Raw genomic sequence first — 16391 nt, 5'->3', positions numbered from 1 at the left:
AAACAGCCTAGAACTTAAAAGAAAAATAAAAGTAGGAAAGATCTGAGAATCTGCTCTAGCATGTGGGAAGACCCCTAAAGCACAGACCACAGGAAACAGGTCCTTGCATTTCTGTAAACATGATTCATGTGTGACAAGGAAGGCACTGCGGAACTAGGGGGAAAGGCTGGTCTGTTCAGATGATGTTGGGACAGCTGAGCCTGAAAGTGAGCCCCCTCACAGCCCCTCACACCACACACAAATATCAACTTTAGGAAGATCACAGCCTTAGGTATGAAAAACAAAAGTATAGGGGTGCCTGCGTGGTGCAGGTCATGATCTCATGGTTCATGAGCTCAAGCCCCACATCGGGCTCTGAGCTGACAGTGTGGAGCCTGCTTCAGATTCTCAATCAATCTCTCTCTCTCTCTCTGTTCCTCCCCTACTTGTGTGCTCTCGTGCTCTCTCACAATAAATTAATAAACTTTAAAAAAAGGGGAAAAAAAACCCAAAAAACGTATAAAGTTCTTACAACACAATATAAAAGGGGTGTCTGGTATCTGGATGGCTCAGTTGGTTAAGCGTCTAATTCTTGATTTTGGCTTAGGTCATGATCTCATGGTTGTGAGATCAAGCCCCATGCCTGGCTCAGCATGGAGCTCCACACTGAGCCTGCTTAGAATTCTCTCTCCTTCTGTATATGCCTCTCCCCCACTCATGCTCTCTCCGCCTCCCGCCCAAGTAGACAAAAAAAAACAGCAAAAAGTTTCTACAAGAGGATACAAAAGAACGCCTTTATAGCCTTGGAGTCAATAAAGGTTTCTCAAATAAGATACAAAACCCAAGATCCACAATAGGTAAGAGTCATAAATTCAACTATATTAAAATAACAACATCTATTCATCAAAGGATAGGATATCATGAAAAGAATCAGAAGACAAACTATGGAATGGAAGGAGGCATTAAGATTTGTAACATGTAGGCCAGACAAAGGACTGACACTCAAATATATGAAAAACTCCTAAAATAACCAGGATAACCCATTAAACAAAAACAGATAAAAGTCCTGAACAAAATTCACAGAAAAGGGGAACCCTGAGGGGTGGTCGACTGGAAAGTTGCTCACTCTCATTAGGAATCAGAGAGTGGCAAAGCTAAATGACAGTGAGATGCCATCACAAATCCACCATAAAGACAAAAGAAGTCTGACAAAGCCAAGTGTTGGCCAGGATGACAAGCGAGGAAGCTTTGATACGATGCTGATGGCCGCGCAAATCGGTACGGCCACTTTGGAAAGCAGTTTCACATTACCTAGAAAATGTGAAGATACGCATACTCTATGATCCAGCAATCTGGTTCCGGACACTCCAGAGAAATGTTGTGTGTGTATGCACCGAAACACATGTAGAAGACTGTTTAAGAGAACACTTTAGCACAGTGGCAAAATCCTAGAAATAACTCAAATATCCCTGTAGAGCAGAGCGGATAAACTGTGGTATGTTCACAGAATATTATACAACAACGAAGACAAGTAAATTAGAGCTGTAACACAGGTACATACATCTTACAAACAAAATATGGAGCAAAATAAGAGCAAAATCAGCAAAATACGAAAATAATATACTCAGGATGATTTACATGCAGTTCAAACCAGGCAAAATTAAAACATCATTTGAAGACATACTGGGTGGTAAAATTACAAAGAAAAGCTTGGACGAAATTACCATAAAAGTCAGAATAATGTTATCTTTGGTTGGGAAATGGAGGTGGTTGTGATTAACAACCGCATGGTGGCAAGAGGCCTCTGGAGGCCAACACTCTTCTATTTCCTGCCTTGGGTGGCAGGAACGTTCATTATATGACGATTTGCCATTCTCTACGTATATACTCCGCATTTTTCTTTATTCAAGTCATATGTCACAATTTTTTAAAGACTTGAAAAAGAACGTTCAGCTGTGCCTAGCACATATGCGCCAAAGATTTTCCACGAAGAAAAGTTCAAGGAGGACTTCAGTTACATCCCTTGAGACAGGACAGTGATTTTAAGAAGCTACCTTCTCCCACTCTGTGTATCAGAGAATTCACTTACCCAGTGGTGACGGCATATTTGATGTGGTTGCTTGTGGTATAGATAAATACCCCACTCTCATCCCAGGCCCCACTCTTGACGCGAATGTTCTCATGAATGTTACACAGAGCCTCCAGTTTGCGGTTACAGATCACAATGGCTGTAAGAGGCAAAGGGCATGAGTACTCTGCTGGACAGGGTGAGTGAAGCAGGCTGGCAGGGATGGGAGCGCAGGACTGGTGTCTACATCAGGGTGGGTATAAGGGAGACTCACCATGTTTGGCCAGTAGTGCTACATGGGACATGTCTGCTGACCAGATAACGTATTTCACCTTGGAAATCTTCACAGATGCCAGAGTCCTGGGACAGAGAAAGGCAAACGTGAGTGGACATGACTCCAAAGTCCCAGGTTACGACCTACATCCTTTTCATCACCAAATTAAACCCTAATTTCTTAAAATAATACCAACTAGGGGCGCCTGGGTGGCTCAGTCGGTTAAGTGTCCAACTTCGGCTCAGGTCATGATCTCATAGTTTGTGAGCTCGAGCCCCCTGTCAGGCTCTGGGCTGACCGCTCAGAGCCTGAAGCCTGCCTGCTTCGGATTGTGTGTGTGTGTGTGTGTGTGTGTGTGTGTGTGTGTGTCTCTCTCTCTCTCTCTCTGCCCTTCCCCTGCTCGCCTTCTCTCTCTCACTCAGAAATAAACACTAAAAAATATATATTTAAAAAAATAAAAAATAATACCAAATAAACAGTTCCTGTATTGTAGCTAAGTGACGGAAACACTTCCGCTCACACTGTAGGCTCCCCCCGCACACCCTCCCGGCCGTCAACTCCCTGTCCCTCAGGGATTTGTGTACGTCTGATCTCACCAGAGGACTGTAAGCTCCTTTAAGCACAGGATGCCACTCATCCCTACGTGCCCGTGATTCTAAGTGCCGAGAGCATTCTTTGTTCAGGTAAGTGCTCCAAAAACAGATAAATAAGTCCCTCACTGTTAACGCTATTGGGTACGGACAGGATGGACAGTGATCACAGAGGGGAAAAGTGGCAAGAAAGAGTCTCGGAGTTACACACAGAAGTGGTCAAGCCTGAGGCGAACTTACTGGGGGAACAGCTCCCACTACAGACATCCCCTCCCATCCACTACATGCCTGTCTGCTTAGGGGCACCTGACATGTTACCGCTTCTGTTGTACATCAAAGAGCGTGATGGATTCTGCATCTCGGAGCAGGAGGTTTCCTGTGCCAGCATAAAAGATCTCATCGCAGTTGGGCACCTGTACCTTTTTGGTGATCTCATTCTTCAGATTCTTGATCAGAAGCTGAAATAATTATCACAAGTGGGGTCATTGGAAATGTGTGCTCATAAGATGACGACAGCTGACAACACGCCTCAGCAACTGTCCCTTGGTTTCAATAAACCAAGTTAGAGGGCGCCTGGGTGGCACAGTTGGTTAAGCGTCTGACCCTTGATCTCGGCTCAGGTCACGATCTCACAGTTCGTGAGTTCAAGCCTCGCATCAGGCTCTACGCTGAAGGTACGGAGCCTGCTTGGGATTCTGTTTCTCCTTCTCTCTTCCCCTCCCCTGCTTGTGCACGCCCATGCACTCTTCTCTCTGTCTCTCAAAATAGATAAACGTTAAATCTACTCTTTCAAAAAATAATAATAATAATAAATAAAATAAACCAAGTTCGGGTGTTTTCCGTCCAGGCCGGTCACCATTTTGGCAGACCACCCTAACCAAGACCCTCTCTGGAGGCCCTGACAGCTTCTGTTTCTTCCCTCAACTGAAATACCCCGAAAAGTCCAACTAACCCCCGAATTCCTCCATCAATCAGAGCGAGAACGGGACTTCTGGGCTGGGGCTTACATCTGTGTTACACATTTTCTTGAGACCTTTGTTTCTCTCGCTCAGGATCACTTCCACTTCAAGTACCAATGAGGGTAGTCAGGATAAAAAAGGAATTACTCCTCACCCAGACCACCGCTTTCAAATCTGACATGTTTTGGCTTCTGTTTTGTCAACAGTGTCTTTACCTTTGTTCTCAAACCCAGACCCACAGTGACCATCAAGCCAATCAAGTCAATTTTAAGGCTCTTTGTCTCCCAAGGGGACTGTGGTATCTGCACAATGATCACAGCTCCCCAGGGGAGAGGAGAAAGAGAACATGCTCTTTCCTCATGCAATACACCACTGCCCCCACACTTCCCAAATCAGTTTCCCCTTTCTGCCCTAACTCACCGAATGCATCCGATCCAGGACAGCAAACCGGTTTCGAGCAACCCAAACGGCCGTCAGGCCTGAGGATCGTTTCCCTTCGGGAGCTGAGAACAAAACCAAAGGGCGGGAAGCGTGTGGCGAGCCACTGGCAGGTGACTGAGGCGCCTCGGAGCTGCCTGTCTTGCTGGCTGCCACGTCCGCTTTGCCGGTTCAGCTGCTTCCTGACTAATTCAGCTGTAACCCGAGGCTATCGAGGCTATCGTCAGTGACTTTTCCCCACCAGTCCCCTCCAAACTCCAACCTCCACCCTGCCAAGCCTCTTCTCTCCAGGCCAAGTGGCTGCCTGTCAGCCAACACCGGGTACTGGCACAGGGACCGCCCATCTTGGGAGACAGCACACTCCATCGAGCTAACGAGCAGGGCCTCGCTGGCCAAGCTGTGGCGCGGCAAGCAGCCTGTCAGTGTCCAGGACCTCCTATCTCAACAAGCTGGAGTGGAGACAGAGCCCCCTCCCCAGGACGCAGCTGCTCTGCTGCTTTTAACATGCAAATGCAGACCCCCGGTAGAGCAGGGTGGGGCAGAGCACTCCCAACTGAATCTTGACAGGCAGATGAGCTCGGTGCCGGGCAGTATTTAGCACCAAGCCTTGCTCCATAAATGTCACTCACTCGCATCACCCTGAAGAAAGTTACGAAACGTTCCTCGGTTCCCAAACATCTCACTGGCTGACTACGAGTCCGAATGGGCACTCCACCCTCGGGGAAACTTCAAGGGTCGTGCACAGAAGGATGCGCCGAAACACCCATATACGAGCCCATCGGCAGCGAAGTGGACAAAACGTGCTGGCCAGCCTCGCTTTGTGCCCCTCTGGCACCTGTGGTGACAGGCAATTCTAATCATGACCAACACCCCCGTTTTCCAGGGGCTGGGGAGCCACATTATTCGAGCTTTTGGTCTTTCTCTTCCTCTCTGCTGCCTAGCACCGGGCTGCACCTTTACACCTTTGCCAACTATTATCTCCTTTGAAAAATGGAGAAGATAAGACCTACGTGGTAATAAAGCAAAACTAAGAAATAATCGTGAATGCGTGGGGAAAAAGAACAAGGAGGTGGGTAGGGAGGGGCATAATCACAATTTGATCAGAAATGGCTTAACTGCTTAACTTATAGGGGAGACTGTTATGGATACCAAAGACACACAAGTTCCCTGTCCTTTCACCAAGACCACACTTTCAAAAAAGAGTGAACCGTATTAGCAAACAATCATGACACAGTGAGTGGCACCTGCAAAAGGACCAGAGCTAGCAAAATTACTTCTTGCAATCTGCTCATGGAGTCTAAAATATCATAAAAGTGTGCCAGTAAGGTGAGGACCCAAGAAAGCCTCTATACAGCAACGGGAGGAAGCGGACTGAAAAGAGCCTAAGTGAGACACATCCATTCTGGAAGGCTGTCGGCAAATCCTAACAGGAAGGACAGCGACAAGGGCTGGCGGTGATGGACGAGGTAGACAGGGGTCTCAGCTGGATCCTGGGATCCCTGGCGGGGTGTGGGGCTGTTAGCAGCCTCATTTCTTTGACATGCAAAGGAAGCAAATCGGATCTGGATGTGGATGGGAGAGCATAAATCCCCAGTCCCAGGATGAGACATTGCAAGATTGGAACCACATTCTTAAATAAATGAAACTACCAGGGTGGAAGTCGTATCGGCTGACAATAAACTAGGATAACATGCTGTGCTGAAAGGGAAAATGGAGAGTTTCTAATAACCAAATTATAAAATATATATATCTAGCTGGAGTAATAAAATGGAGGAGGAACATGAATATTTCACACCATGGTCGCCTCTGATGCAACTGTCAGCAGCACCTGCCAACAGACACGAGTGATGTGACCGTGGCCTGGGGAGGGAATGTGAAAAACTTGAAGAGGCGCGACAGCACGGCGGCGGAGAGCTGTGCGCGAAGCCGGGCAGACACAGGGGGCACCTACCGTCGGGATTCTGGGAATCCGCGTCCTTGGGGATGGTGTACAGGTCGTAGGTGCTATTCTCCAAGTTGCTGGCTCTCTGTAGAGGAAACAGGAATCAGACGGTGACAGGAACCCAAGACAGCAGTTTATTCTGACAGAGGAAACCGCGCCGTCACACAATGATCTGTAGCCATCCCTTTCTCACCCGTCACCCACAGGGACAGGTGGACGTGTCTAGAGCTAGCAGTTCTCAGACTCGTCGCCAAAGAACTCGGAATTCATGTCACTTCATATTTTTTGTATCCTCCAAAGGTTTATGCAGATATTATTTGAAAGGCAGCAAGGACTGCTCTTAACTCCACACGTTAATAAACTAAATCCCCAGTATTCTGGTGCTCTACCTAAGTATACTCGTCAACTTAAAAGTTTGTTCAAGGGGGAAAAAAAAAAATCAAAGACGACAGTAAACACAACTCCCAGGGAAAAAATGTTAAGACTCTTAGATACTGAACAAAGAACGGGATTAGACACACTAGAAGTCATACGGGGAAAGACAAGTTTTCGTTCTTTTTAACTTGGCGAACAGGGCACTCAAACTAGAATGTCATTCCTCTCTTTCCCCCAAATTACACGGCAAGAAGTACGGAGGCTACTTGCTGACCCTGAAGGCAACTTCACTGAAAGGCACCCCTCCTCCAGGTCAGCTCTGCTATTTTTGCCCCCGTGAAGGAATCAAGACAAGCATTCTCGATTCGGATCATTCATCTTGAGGCTGCGTTACGTGTAGAAATTGCCAGCCTTAGTGAAGATGTAAGTTCACAAACCCCTGACATGCTTATGGTAACTGGAGCCGACCTGGTTTGAGGCTGCTTACTGTGTTAGCTCTCTCAAAATGACCACTACAGAGCTTCTAAACGGCCACTAGAGTTTTCCTAAGGGCATGAGAAAGAGGCCTACGGAAAACGGGAAGATCCTAGGAGGACAGCAGGGGTCACATACCGTACACAACAGGACTGCATTTTCTGCTGGATTGTACGACATATTGAACACCGGGAACTTGGAACCACTAGGGATGTACATGGAAAAAGAGAAAATGAGGAAGGCGAGTAAGGACGGAAGGAAGAAAGGCATGACTCCCACATCTCCTACTTACCCAATCTTTACACATGTAACTCATCACTTTCATAATCAGGAATAAAAATAAACATTCCATCTACTCTCTTCCTTCTTTCAAGGCCAGGACACCCCTAGCTCAGCTTCGACAAACGGTTTAAAAAAGGCAAACCCTGGTACAGGTCTGATTTTTCAACGGAACGTAGGGTCAGCACTCGCTGCAGTGAGCGGGACTGGGTCTTCTTGGGGACAAATTCCTACACATAACTGCAGGGGACACCACAGAGCAACGTGATGGGCTCTGTCTCTGGCTAATTTGTCCCGTCCCTTGGAGTGTTCACATAAACCCATCTTTTTATTGTAGTAATGCCGGAGGGTGGTTATCAAAGCCTCGTGCCAGAGCCTGCCACCATCAATGTTTCAGCATGCTGATGCAGCTGGCCCTCCGAAAGGACAGTTTTTTGCCAGACATCCCAGAGCTGATCACATCTTCAGAGTGAAGAGCTTCCAGAGACGTATATTCTAGTTTAGAGTTGTATGCGTTTTGCCGGAAAGCAAAGCAAAGTCACAGAAATGCCAAACACAGGCAAAAAGGCCTGTCACCAAGTCGGGCCACTCTACCAGGAAACTTTCTCTGGTTCGCAAGAAACCCGGCCGACTGTGGCAGTAGTGATGTCCTGTGCACAGGCTCACTAGCATTCTAATCAGGGAAACTGCCCTTCTCTTCATGGCCTCCTCCTTGCCCACCATGCTCCTGGGGTTTAAACTGAGCAGCTTCCCCAGTGGGGACTCGATCTGCGACAGGAGAGGAGACCCAAAATGTCATCAAAAGAACAGAATTCTATTTGCGGGTATCGCAGCGTGGTGACAGATCAGAGGGTCTGGCGGGAGGAAACACGTCTGATTTACCTCCGCAGCTGCATCACCGCTACATCTTTGGAGCTGTTGAAATCCAACTGACGTAAGAATCGGTCCTTGACATAATGTAGCATATTGCCGTGAACAGCGTAGGCTGGCCTTTCCCGTTCCAGTTTAAACACAATCATGCCACCATCATGGCCTGGGGCGCAGGGAGGAGAGAGGAGAGAATTAGCTGAAGGCAAGAAAGCTGGAAACAGGAGATACAAGAGGATGAGGATTATATATGTGCTAAAAACAAAGGTACCTAAATGTGTCCTTTATTTGTCTACATTCCCACAGTTGTTAGAAGCTTCCCTCAAATCAATTTCTGTGAATCCTTTTCTAATACTCTACCTAACACTGTCACATTTACACACACCCTCCTCTGTGTTCTCCTATCACCTTGTACAAAGTTCCATCACACTGAAAGTAAACAGACAGGATTACATCAAACTAAAAGGCTTCTGCACAGCGATGGAAATCATCAAGATGCAAGAGCAACCAACCTGCTGAATAAATGGGAGAAAATATTTGCAAACCAAATATCCAATAAAGGGTTAATGTCCAAAATATAAAAAGAACACAACTCAATATAAAGAAAGAAAACCACACACAAACAACCCAATTCGAAAATAGGCAGAGGACTTGAATAGACATTTCTCCAAAGACCTACAGATGGCCAGCAGGCATATGAAAAGGTGTTCAACGTCTCTAATCACCAGGGAAATGCAAATCAAAACCACAATGAGACATCGGCTCATACCTGTCAGAGTAGCTAGTATTAAAAAGGCAAGAAATAACAGTGCTGGCGAGGATGTGGAGAAAAGAGAACCCTTGCGCACTGCTGGTGGGAATGTAACCTGGCGCAGCCACCGTGGAAAACAGTATGGAGGTTCCTCAAAAATTAAAAATAGAACCACCATATGATCCAGCAATTCCATTACTGAATATCTATCTGAAGAAAACAACAGAAACACCAATTTGGAGAGATACATGCTTCTCCATGTTCACTGCAACATTATCTACAGCAGCCAAGATATGGAGGAAGCAACCTAAGTGTCCCAGGGCTGGTAAACGGATAAAGAAGATGTGGTACACACACACACACACACACACACACACACACACACACACACACACCACACACAGGCCTATTACTCGACCGTAGAGAATGAAGTCCTGCCACTTACAACGACATGGATGGACCTAAAGGAATTAGGCTAAGTGAAGTGAGTCAGAACGACTAATGTTAAGATTTCACTTATACGTGAAATCTAAAAAAAGAATACATGAACAACAACAACAAAACAGAAACAGACTCCTAGGTACGGAAAACAAACTGGTAGTTACCAGAGGCTGGAGGTGGTAGAGAGTGACCAAAATAGGTAAAGGGGATTGAGAGGTGTAAACATCCAGGTATAAAATAAGTAAGTCCCTAAGGACGTGATGCACAGCTTAAGGAATATAGTCCATGATACTGTAATAACTTCACATGGTGAGAGATGGTAACTAGACTTAATCATGGGGATTACCTGGTAATATATAAAAATATCGAATCACTACCATGTAAACCTGGAACTAACAGGCTATCTATGTCGATTATGCTTCGATTCAAAAAACAAAAAGCCTCTAGCATCGCACTTAGCATCCTGCACTGTAATGAAGTCCACCAGCTCCACTGTCCCACGAGCTCTGGAAGACGGGAATTATGGTCACTTCCAAGCATCCCCAGTCCCTAGCAAACAGCAAGGACATAAAGGTTTCTGCTGAACGGGGATACTAGTTTAAAAAGCCTTTCTTTTTTTTTTTTTTAATGTTCTCCTTTTCCCTACTAGCATCATCCGTCTCTCAGAGAGACCGTCCACCTCTGTCGGCTCTCCACGCGTAAATCAGATCATTCGCTTCCCTCCCCAGCCGCTTCCGATGACCTTCCGCCCGCCCGTTCAGAAGAAAATCCTCAGTCTAACCCCGGCCTTGCCTGCAAGGCGGAGCACAGCTGGGCCTGCTCTTCCTCCCGGACTACTGGGCCCCTACTCACCGCGCTCCCACTGGCCTCTCCGCTCCCACTGGCCTCTCCGCCGTCTCACGCGCGCTCACCGCCCCCCTCAGACCCCCGGCCCCGCAGCCCCTCGCCCGCCTCACACACACTCGGAGTCTCGCGCGGCCCCGCCCGCCCGGGGCCTGCCACCTCCTCACTTTCCTGAACGGCCGGTCCCCGCAGCCGTCCCCCTCTGCGCGCCTTTGGCTGAACATTTCTTCAAAGCCTCCTCTGCGTGTTCATTGCCTTACGGTCCCTCTCCCCTCACCACAAAGAACATTCCATAGAGTCAGGGACGCGGCCTCGGGCACCGCTCTACCAGCAGCACCCAGACCGGGGCCTGGCACTCAGGGCGCATCTGCCACCTGCGTGACTGCCGCTCACCCGCCAGCGCTGCAGCCGGAGAACGCTGAGCGTCCACCATGAGCCTCCTGACTTGTCAAAGAGGATGGGCTTTATTGCCCAGCGGACCCGGGTGGAGACAGAACACTACACGAAGGGTCCTCCAGGACGGTAAGGGGGACAGACGGACAAGGGCTTCGGCCGTGTGGCTCTGAGAATCCCATATCCCCTTCTCATCCTACTCTGTGTCCAGCGGAGTCAGAGCTAACAGAGCATCATGCTCAAGGCTTACAAACTCTGAACTTCAACGAGGAAAAAAGAGAAGAAATGACCCTTACCTGCCGCAAAGAGGTTCAGGTTGGGGTGGGCGGCCAGGACCCAGAAACGATCGTGGTCCCTGCGGAAGGTCTGAACCCCAGTCCTAGGAAAGCAACAGGTAAGCAAAAAAAAAAAAATACTAATTTCTGAGACATCTTCAGCCTATCACATACAAGAGCACTGAGTGGGAGTCAGCAAAACCTCACTGGTCCTATTATTCTGAATTTCAATTTCCTCTTATTCATCACGATTTCCCGTTACGCTACCTTCATTGCGTATTTCTTATGTCTCTAGCTACAGAAGAACATGCTTAAATTTGGAGGAGAAAAGAATGCGTGTGGAGATTGTATTTGATGGGCAACCTGTAAATGCTGGCTGATCTCCAGGCCCCCTCGAGCTTTCCTAACACCGGATCTGACCTCTCCATATGCTGAAGATGGTTAAGAGGCACACAGAAGCAGTCTAATCTAACTGGCAGGAGACAGAACGAGACCGAGGAGGGCCTTCCCCCCAGCTGTGGTCAACACCATCGTAACCCTCTTACCTCTTGGACATATCCCAGACGCGGATGCTCTTGTCCTCAGAGTTGCTGAGGATCAGCTCTTGGCGAGGGTGGAAGACGGCACAAGACACGTTGTTGTAATGACCGCGACAGGTGTCAACCTCCCACGCCTTTGACTCTAAAGGACCAAAAAGAATTAGATGATCTCTCACAACTCCCTACTACTGCTGGTTTAGGATTTAAAATGATGGCATCTCAGTTGGTTGAGGGTCTGACTCTTGATTTTGGGTCAGGTCATGATCCCAGGGTCATGAGATGGAGTATCAGGCTTGTCGCTGAGCATGGAACCTGCTTAAGATGCTCTCTCTCCCTCTCTCTGCCCCCTCCCCCACTTGCACATCCTAAGATAAAAAATTTAAAAATTAATAAAATAAAATTATGGCATCTCTAACCAAATGCTAGGTATACTTCAAAATGTTAAATCAGCAACTTCTTTCTAAAATGGCAATTTTCTCCATTTAAGCCTCTGAATCTCTACGCGTTTGTTCTTCCATTCTGACCCTCCTATCAATAACAGCACCTCTTCTCCATCATTCTTTATCCTCTTACCGTCTTACTTGTCACTAGCTGTCACGATTGAATAACTATACAAGTTCCATATGCTTCAGTCACCTTTGTATCTTCAGAGCCTTGAACAGTGACTAGAACAAAGCAGGTACTCAACCAATAAATATTTTTTGAAAGAATAAATTCTTCCACTTAACTGTGTTCTGACTCCCCCAAAGCAGGATGCCTCAAAAACAGGAAAACAGAGGATGGGGCAATTTTTGTGCTCCTAGGATTAGCACAACCATCTAAGGTAGGAAAACGGGTCGTGAAGTCCGGACGACCTGGCTATGTCACCTTGCTGGCCAGCAGTCCATTTTTTGGACACAGTGATACTGTCACTGGTTTACTCACCGTTCATGCGCCAGATTTTCACTTGGCGGTCATCTGCCCCAGATACAATAAGGGGCATAGTGGGGTGGAAGGCAGCCCAGTTTACTCCGCGATCATGACCCTGCGGAAAACAAGAAGCGGTTCTTCTAAAATGCCTTTATAACTATTACTCAAAGCAAACTGAAGGGCCACGCTGGTGGTTATAAAAGATGTCTCTGACTTCTACTCTTCCTGTGAAAAGACGCGAAGGGTGATGCTATTCTAAGGTATGAACACAAGAGCCACCATGTCAACCCATCCAATATTACATCCAAGTTCTCATGGCAACTCCCAGATCTTTCTACTCCCAAGTTCAGCTTCATTTGCATTTGGGATATACTGCCTTGTTTTATCTACTTACATAGTATTTCCCCAACTCATTATTAACATCTCAAGAACAAAGACCAATTTTATAACTTACTGAGGAAATGTGGCTGGGAAACTCTCAGCTGAGTCCCAATATCCTGTTAGGAAACGTGCAAGGTCAAAACTATTTTCATAATGATGTTAAGACATGATTTGCCTTTTTCACTCTTACTCTCTCATGAGAGTAGAGTCTTCCAGAGGGCTACGTTGATGTGGTGACATCACTGTTTTCACAGCTAATGGAATGTGTGCTTTTATATTTCGTGTTTTAAAAAAATAAAAACAAATTTTTAAAAAAGGTTTTGTTTTTTTTAATTTGAGAGAGAGAGAGAGAGAGAGAGAGAGAGAGAGAGAGAGAATCTTAAGCAGGCTCCACACTCAGTGCAGAGCCTGACACAGGGCTTGATCCCACGACCCTAGGATCATGACCTGAGCCGAAGTCAAGAGTTGGACTCAAACAACTGGGTCTCCCATGCACCCCCCAAAGATAAAAAGTTGTTGGTTTTAATTTCAAATATGGTAAAAACTCAAAGATATAATAAACCCCATGAACAACTCTTTGGGGTCCTCAGTAAGTTTTAAGAGTATAAAGAGGTTCTCAGACCACAAAATTTAAGGATTGCTGCTTTTAAGGTATCTTGCACTTTATTTATATAGTTATATTCTGTACCGTGGCAAGATCATAGAAAAGGCAGTTTCAAATTGGCAGTGTTTTTGAGAGACTTCATGCTGTGGTTAAAATCCCCTGGGTTTTGGAGTCCGACCCAAGTTCAAATCCTAGTTCTTCCATTTACTAGATACGTTTGGATTTTGGTAAACTGCTCAATTTCTCTAAATCTCCATTTTTTTTCATCTGTAAAATGAGGTTGATAATATCTATTTCACTGGACAGCTGACAGGATTAAATTGAGTATTTTTAAAAATCTAGTTTCCTTCTCTAATGCTCTTCTATTTTCCCACCATGCACACAAGTGACTTACATCTGGCTGGTCCTCAACGAGTACATCTCCCCTCCCACCAGCCCCACTTTCACCAGAGGCCTGAGAATGGGCTCTGCTGCGGGATGGTGACAGCATCTACGCCGGCCTTCTCCCTCTCTCCCCACCGGGTTTAGCAGGTGACGTGACCCTCCCTTAGGTGGCACAGAAGCTTCACGTCTCCCGGCTCACGGACTATTCTATTTCCAGTGCCTCAAAACCATGCCCGGTACTTAACAGGCACCGCACAGATCTCTGTTGAAGGAACGAACAAGTAAGCGGCCACTTCCTGTTTCCCAGAGAGGAGCCCAGAGCAGCCTCGGGCTGTGAAGGTAAGTACCTCCAGCACGTGCTTCACCACCGCATCCGTAGTTCCAAACAGATCAACCCCGGTGATTCCTCTCACGTCGGACTCCACTGCGCCAGGGGACAAGTTCTTCTTCCTCAGACCTTTGAAGGGACAAGGAGTGGGATGAAAGACACAGAACAGGGTTACCAAAGAGAGCACGGTCACAGAGGCACAGGAAGCGACAGTGATACGACTAGTGTTAAGGAAAAGGAAGGGAAAAGCAATCTAGAGAGATCGAAAACAGAGGAGACTCAAGAGCTCCTATGTGTTTCTTTCTAAAGACGTTCAAAACGTTAAAGTACGTTCACTAACCATTCTTTTCACAGACCCACTACTGGGCTGTCTTCCCAGAGGACGACAACCCAAACCTCGGACACAGTGAACTTCCTCAACAAGCCTCACCTCAAGAGCAGTCTATTGGAATTTCTAGTCTTTTCTGTTCTTGAAATGTGGCCTCAGATGATGACCGTTCCATTTTCACTTTCAACTTTGTGACGACTATAGCAACTTTTCTTCCATCATCTCAAAAACGTTTGAGTGCTTCTCAAACTGGCAGCTGTTAGGCACCTCATGGGGAGGTTCCAAAGCCGATATGGAAACGAGACCTACTAAATACTAAATGGCTCTTTGGTGGATGAAGAGTGTAAAACTACAAACCATGCAAGAAGTGTCCTCGTTCTCCTATGGGACTCCTGGGCTGAGAGCAAAATGATCAGAACTGTCATGTCTTTTTCGTTTCAGATTTTTATTTAAACTCTACCTAGAGCGTAACTGTCATGTCCCTTTAAGCTCTTACATAAGAAAGCTGGTTACAGATCTGAATACGTGTATTTTGCCATGAAAACTTTGGGAGGCTAGTTTCACAGGGAGGAACTACCCATAATTTGAAAACAACAGAAGAAAACCCCCAGAGTAAGAAGAGTCTTATTTGTGTAGGACCCAAATTTCTGGCTCAACTACCCCTATCTTTAAAAGCTATCTGCGGTACAGTCACAACCAAAATTATGCTAACAATACGACTACCTTACATTTGAAAGCACTTTGTGATTTTCAGAGCACTCTCTACCATGTTATGTAATTTGATCCCGATAACGGCCTTTTGAAACAGGCAAGCAGATATAATTATACCAGTTTATAAACAAAATAGAATAGGGACTAAAATTTTATCTTTTAAAGCATCTGTGGAGGAAAGAGGAATTTGGAACTACTGGCACTTGTAAAATTAAAAACAAGTATCCATAATTTGGGGGAAAACAAAAGCTATCATTGAAAATAAAACCTACGTCATTTTAAGCCTAAATTGTGGCATCTGCGGGAAAATATAAACATTTAAGTTTAATGATTATGGTTCTGTTTGTTGTTTTAAAATTACAGTATGTCTCTTCTACTCCAGCAGCACGTAAACGTCAGCACTGGAGAGGCAGGCGCTTAAAAGGACCCGACAGTGTTAATGATCTCGTCCCGTCCAAGATAAGCATCAACAGGTGGGAGAAATAAAGCCGATGCTGTCACAAAAATGCACTCTCCACGGCTTCATAAATACGTTGTCAAAGGGACGCCTCTTCCCGTTTACTTCGCTGGTCTCTTTAATGGGATCTGCCCACTTCTTCTAATGAGTCTGGTATACGAAACAGATTCAAAGGAAGACACAAAGACAGCGGTGAGAGACTTCACCTCCAATAAGCGTCAACAAACACATTAAAAGGAAAGCGTATGACAGAATGCAAGGCTTTGCTGCACTTGCTGTCATGATCCAGGAAAGGGGAAGAGCAATAAAAACAGACAGATGAACAGTGACAGGCAGTGAAGAGATACTTAGAGAAGAAACAGTTGAGCCTTCGACAAGCCACTCACTACGACTGAACGACAGATGGAAAATTTCTACAGCAGCTACTCAAATCCACAGGGAAGGGAGTCCACTCTCAGACTGGACCAGTTTGACGCATGCTTCCCAATGGGGACCAGGGGAAGTAGTAAAAAGAGAGGGATGAGGACAGGAATTGGCAGCAAATTAATACTTTTTTTAGTCGTCATCGCAAAGATTAAGCCTGAATTACATGGGCTTGACATGCAAAGGTGGAAGCACATTGAGATAATTTAACTGGCAGTTTACTTGGAAGATCAGGCCGGAAAAGTAACCTGCCTCCTACACGTAGATTATAAATATACTCTGTTTTTAACACATATTTTTGCCAGGCTAACAGAAAAGATTCAGGTTAAGTAAGCCCCATGGGGCTCGATTCTCATGGGACAGATAACAAGGACACAGG

At 46.2% G+C, this 16391-nt stretch overlaps 1 protein-coding gene across 1 annotated transcript in view; it reads right to left on the bottom strand.

Moving 5' to 3' along the window:
- Positions 1-16391, bottom strand: part of COPA (COPI coat complex subunit alpha) — a 46209-nt gene that overhangs the window by 12853 nt on the left and 16965 nt on the right. Inside the window, exons 7-17 of the mRNA XM_047839734.1 lie at positions 14113-14222; positions 12412-12511; positions 11494-11629; positions 10970-11052; positions 8261-8411; positions 7238-7304; positions 6260-6335; positions 4291-4373; positions 3230-3369; positions 2322-2407; positions 2069-2207 (exon numbers count right to left, since the gene is read on the bottom strand). Coding sequence (XP_047695690.1) covers positions 2069-2207; positions 2322-2407; positions 3230-3369; positions 4291-4373; positions 6260-6335; positions 7238-7304; positions 8261-8411; positions 10970-11052; positions 11494-11629; positions 12412-12511; positions 14113-14222 — 1171 coding nt within the window. The remainder of the gene's footprint in view (positions 1-2068; positions 2208-2321; positions 2408-3229; positions 3370-4290; positions 4374-6259; positions 6336-7237; positions 7305-8260; positions 8412-10969; positions 11053-11493; positions 11630-12411; positions 12512-14112; positions 14223-16391) is intronic.

This window comes from Prionailurus viverrinus, chromosome F1 (genome assembly GCF_022837055.1).
Source record: "Prionailurus viverrinus isolate Anna chromosome F1, UM_Priviv_1.0, whole genome shotgun sequence".
NCBI classification, from domain to species: Eukaryota; Metazoa; Chordata; class Mammalia; order Carnivora; family Felidae; genus Prionailurus; species Prionailurus viverrinus.
Note: the sequence above shows the minus strand (reverse complement) of the source record. Positions and strands in the feature narration are given on the sequence as shown.